The 12,282-nt window shown below is 33.9% G+C and overlaps 2 protein-coding genes across 4 annotated transcripts; both read left to right on the top strand.

Moving 5' to 3' along the window:
- Positions 1 to 1,398: 1,398 nt before the first annotated feature.
- Positions 1,399 to 9,052, top strand: LOC131610905 (ubiquitin carboxyl-terminal hydrolase 8-like). The gene is made up of 13 exons (XM_058882971.1): positions 1,399 to 1,727; positions 1,953 to 2,156; positions 3,501 to 3,642; positions 3,732 to 3,791; positions 3,883 to 3,978; positions 4,197 to 4,544; positions 4,633 to 4,773; positions 4,922 to 5,092; positions 5,524 to 5,781; positions 5,948 to 6,099; positions 7,133 to 7,693; positions 7,895 to 8,168; positions 8,637 to 9,052. Exons 1-13 carry the CDS (start codon positions 1,438 to 1,440, stop codon positions 8,742 to 8,744), a joined length of 2,805 nt encoding a protein of 934 aa, XP_058738954.1. The 5' UTR covers positions 1,399 to 1,437; the 3' UTR covers positions 8,745 to 9,052.
- A 667-nt stretch (positions 9,053 to 9,719) lies between these two features.
- On the top strand, positions 9,720 to 11,218 carry LOC131610906 (dihydroneopterin aldolase 2-like). Of its 3 annotated transcripts, none has more exons than XM_058882974.1 (3): positions 9,720 to 10,068; positions 10,188 to 10,460; positions 10,798 to 11,218. In XM_058882974.1, exons 2-3 carry the CDS (start codon positions 10,261 to 10,263, stop codon positions 10,997 to 10,999), a joined length of 402 nt encoding a protein of 133 aa, XP_058738957.1. In that variant the 5' UTR covers positions 9,720 to 10,068; positions 10,188 to 10,260; the 3' UTR covers positions 11,000 to 11,218. The 3 variants fall into 3 exon arrangements, with proteins under 3 accessions (XP_058738957.1, XP_058738956.1, XP_058738955.1); XM_058882973.1 differs by having other exon boundaries at positions 9,721 to 10,068; positions 10,237 to 10,460; XM_058882972.1 differs by having other exon boundaries at positions 9,738 to 10,068; positions 10,255 to 10,460.
- The last annotated feature ends 1,064 nt before the right edge of the window (positions 11,219 to 12,282 follow it).

Below are 12,282 nucleotides of genomic sequence, written 5' to 3'. Positions count from 1 at the left end.
TTTAAACGGGTGTAAATTCGTTAGACATTTCTCACCCGGTGAATATACACCCGTTTTTAATTTTAAAAAATAGGTGTAAATTTAATAAAAAACGGGTGTAAATTAACCTTTTTGTACTAGTGTTAGTGTTTAATTTGCACGCTTAGGGGTAACTCAAACAAAAAAAATATTACAGGAGAAACTAAAAAAAAATATTACCCCAGCGAATTTCGCCTATATTAAGGTATGGAATTGGTATTAACCCAATAATTTATTATTCAAATTACCCTAGAGAAATAATTTTTTCTTGTTCTAATAAAAAGAATAGTAAAATTTTCTCATTTGTAATCCTACTAGATTTGAACAGAGGACCTTCTAAATAAAAAAATTATTTACTTACCAACTAAGTTAAGCAGGCATCTATACATAATCTTACCAAATGTAATTTTCACTTGGTTTGTAATTTTTTCGCTCTTGAGTGTTTGAGCTCTCCTTTTGTAAGTGGGTTCGAGTATGCTTAGTACTCGTGTTATTAAAATCCTTGTTTACAAAAAAAAATTATTTTGGAAAAATATACTAAATTTTAATTTTTTGACACCTAAAATACCTTTAAAAAGACATTTCTTTTAGGCCTAATGCAAGGGTCTAACCCGTCTTATCTTTGGATCGGCCTTAATAAAATATCATCATTTAATCATATCATCTAAATAAAAGTATATTTGATAAGCCAAAAAATTACTTTTCACCTCACATCAATAAAATAAATTATGTTAGATAATTATTTTGTAGCAGAAATTCTTATTTTTTTTACTACCTTATAATTTTTTTCCAAAAGTTATTTAAAATAGTTATTGAATTTGTCATTTTTCTTCCGTTTTATTTTTATTATTTTAATTAAAATTTATTCTTATCTTTTATAATTTATTATAATTTAAAATATAATAAATATGTTTTATATTAATAAAAAATCAAATTTTTACATTTTAAAAAATCAAATCTTAATTTTTATAAATATATCATCATTAAATTATTAGTTAAAGAATATTCTTTTATATTGATAATTTATCAATATCATAAGTCATAGCTTACTTGCTATTAGTCATAGCTATACCATATCAGTTAATTTATCAACTATATAAAATTATTTTAGAGACGATTCATATTTTTTTCATAATTTTAAAATATTTTTCTCTACTATATATATCCATTCAAGAATGACATAGGTGATGATGTATTTAATGTAGATTCATTGAATATTTCACAAAAAGCGTTTTGATTTATAGTTTTACAAATTTTCTATTAACTGAGTGTTAAATATTTGTTTTTATCAATAAGCTTTTATTTCTTGCACCTCAATTTACTTTATAGATTATTTTTATTGAATTAATTTATAAGGAAAAAAAATTAAGAGGCGTGTATTTTAAAACGGAGTGTGTTTTGACCCAGGAGGAAAGCGTTATGACCCGATTGACGGAGAAGCTCCGTTTTTCTTCATTGTTCCTCAAACCGACCCGCTTTCTCTCTCTTCTTTCTCTCTCTACTCTCCGTCTCTGCAAGTCCCTTGCTCGTTTCCTACTCTCCCAAACCCTACCCTTCTTCTCCATGGATAATCTCTTCTCCGATAACGTCGTCGATTACCTCTCCGATGAACTCGATTCCTCTGCTTACTCTCTCCGCCCTAATCGGCGCTTGCTTCAAGAAGATGACCGCGATTTCGCCGACGAGAGGGTTTACTTGCTTCCCTATAGGTACCTATCTTCATTCTCTGCTTTAGGTTTTGTTTTTTTGTTTTTTTTTTCCGGATTTTTAGGTTTTTTTTTTGCTGTGCGATTTTCTCCCTACTGGTTTTTTTAAATGTGGTTTGATTAGGTTTTGTTTATTTTTGTGTTCTATGCAATTGGAATCCACGGTTTTTTTAATTGCATTAGAATTTAATTGGACTTGTTTGATTGTTTGGTTTGTTTGGAGTGAAGGTGGTGGATTGATGCAGAAGTTGAAGCTGATCGTGTAGAAGGTGTTCTGTATACTGTTTATTCGAATTATGATTCTGAGTCAGAGATTCTGCTCCATCTGAAGAAGGAAGAGGATCGGGAGAAGATTAAGAATTTGGAGGTGGGGTTTTCGGGCCGTCATTATGCTTTGGTTCCTGAAGGAGTTTGGTTGCGTGCTCTCAAACGGTGAGTGTCGATTTTCTGCCCCTCTTTCATTCATTAGGTTATAGTTTATAACTTTTAGGTACTGTTATATTGAAATCATGAAGCGAAAAATTGAGGTCTTCTTAAGAGCTTATTATGCATTAAGTTGTAAATTTTTTATTTTGTTGATTTTTTCATGTGTTACGAATGTGCTGTTTTTTGTTTGAGTTTTTTTTTGCGGGGAGCAATTGAATTGGTGCCCTAGCTGATGGATTTTTTTTTCCGGGGAGCAATTGCATGTTGAGGTAGCAGCCTCTTTATGGGCATTATCTGGGCTGCATTTAAGTGATGTGTCTTGTGTGAGTAGGGCGCCTTTATGCAGCCAGATGATTTCTGTAACTTAGTTATGAGATAATTATTTGTTTATAACTCCATATTAAGGGGTTCTAGTCTTACATGGTTGTGCATAGAAAGATGATCAAGTGTAGAACTAAACTTGAGATAATCATTCTAATTCCTCAATAAGCAAAATGTTGTTTCATGAGATAGGAAAAATCATGCCTTGTTTGTTAGCAGTAATCTACTTGTTTAGCATGCCCATTTTTAACACCATTTTGTACCATGCACTATCTAGGAAGGTCTATTGATTCTAGCCTTGACCTTGCCAGGCCGAACTGTACCAGGCTGGCTTCCAACTGTTGAGCTGTCAATGCCATGCTCTGATTGCAGTTGTGGGCTTGCGGCTCTGGGAAGCAGTCTTTATCAACCAAATTGTGTTCCTAGGCTGTGCCATAGCCGTTAATTTTCACAAGTGATCCTCCAAACAACACCACCGTGTCTAAAACTACTAATTGGAGCCACAATGATACTTTCAGAGTTAAAAGATTAACCAGATAGTGCACAATCTTCATCTGCTCTTGCTTTGGCAGCTGATTGGCAAATACATATATTATAGATAGGCAGAATCTCTCAAGTACCCAATTAATTAAATGGGTATCAGCACCCATTGGTTTGGTTAGCATAAGTGACATTTGTTCCACGCTTTATTTTTTTAAAAATTAATCAATAAATTTATGAATAATTATTATGGTGCCTCCTAATATGTTTTGACATTATCACAGCAATTACTATTTTGTTTCAGTTTACCACATATTTGTTACCAACGAGTGTTCTATTTTTGTTACAAAAACTCAAACGATCATAGCTATTTATGATATTTGATATCACCGACATACATTACATTACATTCATTTTCTAGTTTTTCTCTTTGATTTTCTGATCTAAGTTTTAGACCATAACTAATTTTAAACATGCTTGAAAATTAGTTTTAGAGATTGAAAAGAAAACAAGAAGTGCAATCGTTGATTCATATTACTCTTCTTGTAGGTATAATGATTTTAATAATGCAGTGAAAGATTTTGGGAGACTATTCTATGCAGAGGATTGTTTGCCAGATTTGTTCCCCCTCCAACTTAGGATATTTGTTTCATGGGAAACCAGTTCCCTGGTAGCAAAGATAAGCCAAAAGGTTCAGTTAGTGATTTGTTTGTTTTCTTTTTTGGAAAGTGCTTGGCCATTGTTGGAAAACTTTTTTGATACTAAGTGGCATGATTACAGGAAAATGTGCCAGACTTCTACAAGAAAGCTTGTGACATTTTCAATTCTGCTTATAACTCAGTGAGTTAACTAACAATTAATTTATTAAACGACTACAAGTTTGTCCATGTTCCTTTGGTCATGTCTTATTTCATTGTTATGGACGATGCAGTTGTATATTTGGGACTTCTCTGGGCAGACAACCCAGCTTTTAATAAATGACAAAGCTAGAGTGTCAAATGATTCTCCTGGTCAACCTGGAAAAGAGGTAGCTCCTGTTTCAACTTTTTCTTCTTTGTTTTCTTTTTATATTACTGTTAAAGATATTTAAAGTTTACGGTGCTTCATAAACCTTATAATTTTGAATTTTAGAACTATATTTTTAAGATCTATTGTCAGTTCTGAAGATTGAATGCTTGAAATCAGTTATGTTGTCTTTTACTAACTTTTTGGCTGCTTCATCTCCATGTTTAATTGTTTATGCAGGTTCTTCTGGAACTACAAGTTCACGGACTTTCTGACTCAATAAGCAGTAGTCATAGCAATGGGACTATTTCAGACAGGTCTCAGATGGAATGTTCTTCTAACAGTGGCCCTGTTATAATGAATGGAAGCACTGACAATGTTATCCCCTACGTTACAGCAAACAACTATTTTCCTGGAAGTAGCTATAGAACAGTCCAACATTTGGGCTTGACAGGATTACAGAATCTTGGAAATACCTGTTTCATGAATAGTGCCATTCAGTGTTTGGCTCACACCCCAGAGCTTGTTGATTATTTCCTTGGAGATTATCGCAGAGAGATAAATTATGAAAATCCACTGGGAATGAATGTATGTGATTTTTTTTCTTCTTTTCATGTCATTTCTATGAATGATTTTACTTTGTATTAATTTTTTCTCCCACACTCAATTTTTTTAGGGAGAACTTGCTTTAGCTTTTGGAGATTTACTTAGAATGCTATGGGTTCCTGGAGCATCACCTGTGGCACCAAGATTGTTCAAGATGAAACTAGCTAACTTTGCTCCTCAGTTTAGTGGTTATATGCAGCATGATTCTCAAGTTAATATTCAACTTCCCCACTTCTTTTTGACTTTTAAAACATATAACGATTGCCATTTCCTTTTCCATCTCTTTTCATTGATGAATTTTTGTTCTTGTGACTTGAGATGAAATAATCTTATAAAATCTTGAAGTTTTTGGCTTGCAGGAACTGCTTGCTTTTTTGTTGGATGGACTGCATGAAGACCTTAATCGTGTAAAACGCAAGCCATATCATGAAGTTAAGGATGCTGATGGCCGTCCAGATGAAGAAGTGGCTGAAGAGTATTGGCGTAATCATCTTGCTCGCAATAATTCCATAGTAGTTGATTTGTGCCAAGTAAGGCTTATGAGGTTTTTTTTCCTTATTATTTAAGAAATTTGTACTCTTGGATTTTTAACACATCATTCAGGGTTATGTGCTTCCTATGTTTTCTGTATCATGATGCGTAAAAGGTGTTGATATAAATAATCAAATAGCATCCCGAAAAGAGAATTTTTTTCTCTCTGTTATACCAGATTACTATTAAAGAAAGAAGGGATTGGTGTTTTGAAATACTAGTGGTTATTGTTATATACACCTGGCTACTAGCTGCCACTGAGCTCATATTTTATTGAACGGTGGACAACCACACTGCATGTGAGGTTTAAAACATGTTTTTAGTTTTTTGTAGAAGGAAGAAACAATATTGCAAGCAAAAAACGATACTATATCCTTCAGTTCAACAGTTCTCACTTTTAAAAGTAAATTTATTTCCTTCCGTTGTGCAGGGTCAGTTCCGATCGACACTGATTTGCCCTTTTTGCAAGAAGGTTTCTATCACCTTTGACCCTTTTATGTACCTATCTCTGCCATTACCTTCTACAACAAAAAGGACCATGACTGTGACTGTCGTGAGCACTGATGGGATCACATTGCCTTCTTCAATTACTGTAACAGTGCCTGAACATGGAACACTTAAGGATCTGATTGGGGCCTTAACTGCTTCTTGTTCTCTGAGAGAGGATGAAACCCTCTTGGTGGCTGAGGTATTTTACAGAAGTTATGCATTTTAAAGGATTATTGCATTTTATCCCTGCTTAATTGAATTATTGTGTAATCTGTTAACTATTAACATCAATTTATCAGGCTAATGCAAACACTTTTCACGTGCTTGTTTTAATTTTAAGTCTGATTTTATGGAGTTATATACAGATATACAGGAATAAAATTTTCCGGGCATTGGAGGATCCATCTGATTCATTGACTGATATTAGAGATCAAGACAAACTTGTCGCTTACCGAGTGCAGAAGTGTAGTGAAGATAGCCTCTTGATCGTTTTCATGCATGAACGTTTGGTGGAAAGGTAGGCTTTTTCAATGCCTTAATTCCACGACTACAGACTGGAGTAGTTTCAGTTTGTTCCTACAATACCTTTCTCTATATTTGTCCCTAATAATTATTGCATACCCCTTGACCTGAAGTACACACTCACTGTAGTAGACATCATGCTGTGATAGCACTTTTTTTTTGCCACATTTGGCACAATCTCTACTTCTGGGAGCACATGCTCCTAAAGTATGTAGTGATTTTACATTTTTACCTACCCCAATAATTAAACTTAAGGGCTTATTTGGTAGTTGGGAGGGGTTTGAAGAAAAGTGTATAGAGAAAAGGGCTGGAGAAGAGAGGATATCCCCTATCTTCCATGAGGTTTTATTTGGGGGAACTCAAAAAAAGAATTGGGAGAAGACTTTAAAATATTCCAGCATCCTTTTTTTATGATAACACTCTTGAAACAAAGAAAGAGGTTTTCCCTTTCAAAAACACTCCAGAACAAGGTAAAAGATTCTCCTCCTCTCCCCTACCCAAAAGTCCTCCCTACCCATTATAACTCCCAACAAGGCCTAAAGAAACTTGGATTCTGCTTGTTCATGTGGAACATCACAAATTTTTGCATTAATCCATGTTGTAGTCTAAGAATGTGTTAAGAACCCAGAAATCCTATTGAATAGAAAGAATACTTTTATTAAAAAAATCTGAAAGAACAGAATAAAACCATAGTTCACTACTCTATTCACAAATGTTAACAAATATGAATGCTCCTTATCCTTGTATTCTATTTATTTATGCATGATACGCTCTAACTAATCAATTAACTAGCCAACTACTCCAATGGTTTATTCAAGTTGGGCTAGAATGTCTGCAAAATAAACACACGTATAGTTGGTTGCCATTTTTGAACTTCATATGTAGACCAAGGGTGTTACTTTTCAAATGTGTGTATTTAGTAAATGAGAACATTTTTAGAATTGATCTATTGATTGTTTCTGTATTTGCTGCTGATCTTTTTGTTCTTTATTGGTGCACTAAATTTATTGTATCATCGTGTATTACAGTTACGTGAGGGGAAAGTTTGAAAATAGATTATTCGGTTTTCCAGTTGTAGCAAGGCTGTCCGGCATTACTTCCGGATATGATGTTCGTAAGGAGTTTCTGAATTTAATCAATCCGTTTCTGGTGCAAAACACTGAGGAAACAATAGATGAATATGACAACGATGATGATGATACTAAAACACTAAATGAAGTTGATGAATCCGGTGAAACTAACAACTCTGAAGTAATAGAAAGTGATGCAGTCTTGAACAGCGGAGCAGAGGATGACATACATTTGTGGACTGACTTTGAATTCTACTTAATATCATCTGGGAGCGGAAATGAGGTTTATAAGATAACATCGAATGAACCATTACCTGTCACAATGTTGTCCAGTAAGCTGGAGGTAGCTGTTGTATGGTCAGATAAAATGCTTAAAAAGTATGACAGGTATCTGCTTGATTCATTGCCTGAGGTTTTCAAGTCCCAATCTTTCTCCAAGAGAACACAAGAGTCAATATCTATATACAAGTGCCTTGAAGCTTTTTTGAGAGAGGAACCTCTTGGACCAGAAGACATGTGGTAAGTAGATGTATAATAATATTCTTTTTTTCCTATTTTATTTTCTATATAATGTATTATGATTTATATGTTTATTGCGAACAACCTTGTAGAGAAAGGCTCTGATTGTTGTTGTTTCTATGTTATTCAAGAGTGTTGTCTCTTAAGTTCTCAAAATATTAGTCTTTCTGATGTTTGATATTGCAATTTCATGTTCATAAGGTACTGTCCTACCTGCAAAAAACCTCAGCAAGCAACTAAAAAGTTGGACCTTTGGAGATTGCCTGAAGTTCTTGTTGTTCATTTGAAGAGGTTCTCATACGACCGATACTTCAAGAACAAGCTAGAAACTTTTGTTGACTTTCCGATTAATGATCTGGATTTGTCAACCTATGTCGCTCACAGGAGCTGTCCATCTCCTTATAGCTATATGTTGTATGCAATTAGTTGTCACTATGGTGGGTTAGGAGGAGGCCATTATACAGCATTTGTTCGTGTAAGTACCTCAAATCTGTCTCTTACTTTATTGACACATTAAAACTAATTATTCTCTCCCTTTTTTGTTCAGTCACTTTATTGTTTAGCCAATAAGTATTCCATTAGCTTATTTTGTATATTTACTTATTAGTAATTTCTTTGGGGGAAGCAAGATTTCAGCACTGACCACATGAGATATAGAAACGTCTTCCTACTTTTCTTTAGAAATGTTTCAGAGGATGTTTAAAGACTTGGAGGCTAGTGCGCGCCAGATTTTCAAAATAATTTTATAATTACGTTTTAGCACTTATAATACTATTGATGATTGTTAGTGTCTTTTGCACTAATCACTGAAACTAATTGATTCATCAATATGTTTCAGTGATTTATTTATTCTATGCATACTTTCTTTCTGTCTTTATTATAAGCATGCGTAATTTCATTCTAATTATGCTTATCGAACTAACCGTAATTTTTTTTTTTGCAGTATGGGCATGATAAATGGTACGAGTTTGATGATAGCAGGGTTGCCCCTGCGGAGGAGGAGACAGTAAAGACTCCTGCTGCTTACGTTCTTTTCTACAAGAAAATTTAGATGAAGACGAAAACATTAGATTCAATTGTGTAATTAGTCATACCAACATGAAAAGCTCGGTTTGATTTTATCAAGATTAGGGAAGAAAAAAAAAATAGAAGGATTCAATATTGTACAGCTTTTAGAAGCTAAAGGATAAGAGGGTAGATCTTAAATTTTTTGAAGTCGTATGGCAGATATATACACCTGGTAGGCGACATGTATATACGCATCCTGAAATTATTTAACCTATTTTTTGGATTGGATATGGCTTGGGTTTTTTCAAGCCATGGTAATATTATATATGGAAAGTTGCTCATTTTTGCCTCTTTGTTGCATGTCATCCTACTTATCTTAGGCCGATATTTTTTGTTTTTTATAGAGCTTTGAGTTGTGTATCTGACTTGTTCAGTTCAATGCTATGTATTGTCGGCTAAGGAATGTGTATACCTTTTCAGTTTCATTTTTGTACCAGAATGCTAAACATAGGCATCAATATCTAACGGAATATTGAGCTTCAATATTCCCATTCCAGTAGGTACTGCAGATCTTTCAAAATTGCAAAGCAACTGATAATTGTTGCACTCGATCGGTTAATCGAGCAAACAGATCTTCTATTTTTCATCAAAGATTTTCAGATGGCTGAGAATGTATATATGTTGTTAAAGTAGGAGTAGTATTAATAATGCCAAAGCCAACTAAGAACATCTTTTACCATAGCCAGTGGAGAAAACTTGGATAATTAATGTTTTTGGTTTATATGACCAGAGGGAATAAATAATAAGAGTCTAAATAATTTTATCAAAATTGACAACTTAAGAAAATGAAACAACATCATTATTATTTTGACAGGAAGAAAACATGATACTATACGACAATAATACTGGTTGGTGTATATATAAATTAATTTTCTTGAAAATCCTTATAGCGACGTGCAACATTATTATAGATAAATTAGAGAAATAGTTTCTAGTTGTTTATGGCTCCTTCTCGTTAAGAAACCAGCACAATGAACGTGTATATATATTTTTGTAATATTATTAGTATATCGTAAAGTACAAAAACACCCTTATAAACCCCAAATATTTTTCCCATTATTATCCTTCACTGATCAAGTTCCTCAAACACTCGTCAACACCTCAACAATATAAAGATAGTTCCTCAAAGCCCTCATCCCCTTCAATTTCAACCAATTTCTTCTTGTTATTCCCATTTCTCTTCGAAATCTTCTCCATATTCGCAAATCTGACCTAGCCACAACTACCGAACACTTTAGCAATAACAGCCTCACAACTCCGCCGCACTCACAGTCGCCACCACTGTCACTCTTGCTCTCCTGCTCCAGGTAAGTCATCATCATTTTTTCCTATTCAAGTTCTCAATTTCCAATTACATTCTCACCGTGAAATTTAGCGTCGAAACCTTATTATTACTGTTATTAATTGAGGTTATTTTTTGTCTCAGATGATGTTGTCTGCACTCACAGAATTTTGATAATTGCTTGTTTAATTAGGAATTTGTTTAATTGCAGCATCCAATGGAAGGTGTTGATGCACTAATAGGTGGTGATAAACTGGTTCTAAAGGGATTGAGTTTTTATGGTTTTCATGGAGCCTTGAAGGAAGAAAAGATTTTGGGGCAGAAGTTTTTTGTAGATATAGATGCTTGGATGGATCTCAAACCAGCCGGAAAATCTGATAACTTGTCTGATTCTTTTAGTTATGTCGAAATATATCGGTCAGTCACCATTTTGACTGAACTTATGAATACAGTCTTAGTCTTTGTAGTGCCGACACCTCTAAGAAAATGCTTATCGGAGTCAACATGTTAGTGTCGGAGTCGTGTTTGTGTGTCTGTGCTTCATAGTTTATAACTTTTTTAAAACAGTTTGACTTTATTTTATCTTTTGTTATAAAACTAACATATGCATAAGCACTTATATGATCAATGTTTAATTTAGTTGTTTATCTGAATATATTCTTTGTTCCTAAAATCCGAGTAATTATTTGGGGTCAAACATCAGTTTGTAAAGCTTTTCAGTGTTAAACTAAATATACACTCTTGGTTGATGCAGTATAGCTAAGGAAGTTATTGAAGGACCAGCTCAAAATCTTCTGGAGTCGGTGGCCCAAAAAATTGCAATCTCCACTTTGGAAATTCACAAAGAGATATCTGCTGTTCGTGTGAAGGTTGGAAAGCCTCATGTTGCAATTCCGGGTCCGCTTGATTACTTGGGTGTTGAGATTTTGAGACGCAGAAGTGATTTGACAGATTAGAACTTTCATATTTGATAATCTGTTTTTTTTTTTTTTTATGTTCTCCAATTATATTTGATACAATAATACTACTACTCTTTCTTAGCATACCGTCAGAACTAAAAAAATGCAGTGAGATACTGTTATTTTTTAACTGCAAAAGAGTATCTGAGTAATGTTTATATGTTTATATGTAATCATGTTAATTAATAAGTTATTCATCTGTAATTCTTTTCCTCAGTGCCATATAGTCAAGACTGTAATGAAAATCGCTTTCCCATTTCTCCTTTGCATTGCAATCCTCCATCTCAAATCTTTTGAGAATCTCCCTTTGGTGCATCATCATGCCTCTATTTCTTTTGTAGAATTCCATACCAAAGAAGTATGAAATGTTGTCCATGTTAAACATTTCGAACTTCTTGCTCATATCACTTTTCAAGTCTTCGATCTCTTTCTTTTAGCTGTGTGTTACCAACAAATCATCTATATAGAGATATAATATAAGCAGTTTACACTTGCTTCTCTAACATATACAATATGCTCAGTTGTGCATTTTAAAAACTCATTCTCCCTTGGAAAATCATATATCGTCTTATATCAAGCTCTTGTTTAAGTCCACTATGGGTTTTATGTAATATGTATACCTTTTTTTCTTGACATTGTTTCACAAAGTCAACTGGTTGTGCAACTTCTTCGTTTAAGGGGTCATTCAGAAATGCACATTTCATATCTATCTGACACTTGTACTAGTTCATATTTGCTAGACCAACGACTCACCTGATTGTTTCGATCCTAGCAACAGGTGCAAAAACTTCATCAAAGTCGACTCCTTCTTTTAGAAGAAATCCTTTGACTACAAGTCTTGCTTTGTGTCTGATACTTCTCCTTTTGGATTCAACCACTTTGTATACCCACTTCATATCAATTGCCTTCTTCCCTTGTGGCAATACGATCAATGACTAGGTTTTGTTATCTTCTATGGCTTTCAGTTCTCACATAATGACTTTCATCCTCTTTGAGTCCTTAAATGTTTCAGCTACATTTACTGACTCAATATCTGCATAGAAAGCATAATGTACCGACTCACATTCATCATGTACCATATCAGTGATGTTATCATACATTCTTGCAATCTTGCAAGCATGTTCCTTGCTCTTTAAGGTTTACCAGTGCATGCTTGAGTTATGCCTTCTTCTGATAGAATCTTCTTATCTGCTTCACTAGCTGGTTCATCACATAAAATTCTTACTAAATCCTTCTTGATGCTATCATTCAAATTCCTTTCTTTCATTTAATCAATGATT

Source organism: Vicia villosa, linkage group LG6 (genome assembly GCF_029867415.1).
Source record: "Vicia villosa cultivar HV-30 ecotype Madison, WI linkage group LG6, Vvil1.0, whole genome shotgun sequence".
Classification (NCBI taxonomy): Eukaryota; Viridiplantae; Streptophyta; class Magnoliopsida; order Fabales; family Fabaceae; genus Vicia; species Vicia villosa.
This window is presented reverse-complemented; position numbering and strand designations above follow the sequence as displayed.

Bases quoted from the DNA above. Each gene is read 5' to 3' on its own strand.
- LOC131610905 (XM_058882971.1), top strand. From the start codon at position 1,438: ATGACCCGATTGACGGAGAAGCTCCGTTTTTCTTCATTGTTCCTCAAA. The intron at 1,728-1,952 runs GTACCTATCTTC...TTTGGAGTGAAG, and splicing joins GTTTACTTGCTTCCCTATAG to GTGGTGGATTGATGCAGAAG. The intron at 3,792-3,882 runs GTGAGTTAACTA...TGGACGATGCAG, and splicing joins TCAATTCTGCTTATAACTCA to TTGTATATTTGGGACTTCTC.
- LOC131610906 (XM_058882974.1), top strand. From the start codon at position 10,261: ATGGAAGGTGTTGATGCACTAATAGGTGGTGATAAACTGGTTCTAAAG. The intron at 10,461-10,797 runs GTCAGTCACCAT...TGGTTGATGCAG, and splicing joins AGTTATGTCGAAATATATCG to TATAGCTAAGGAAGTTATTG.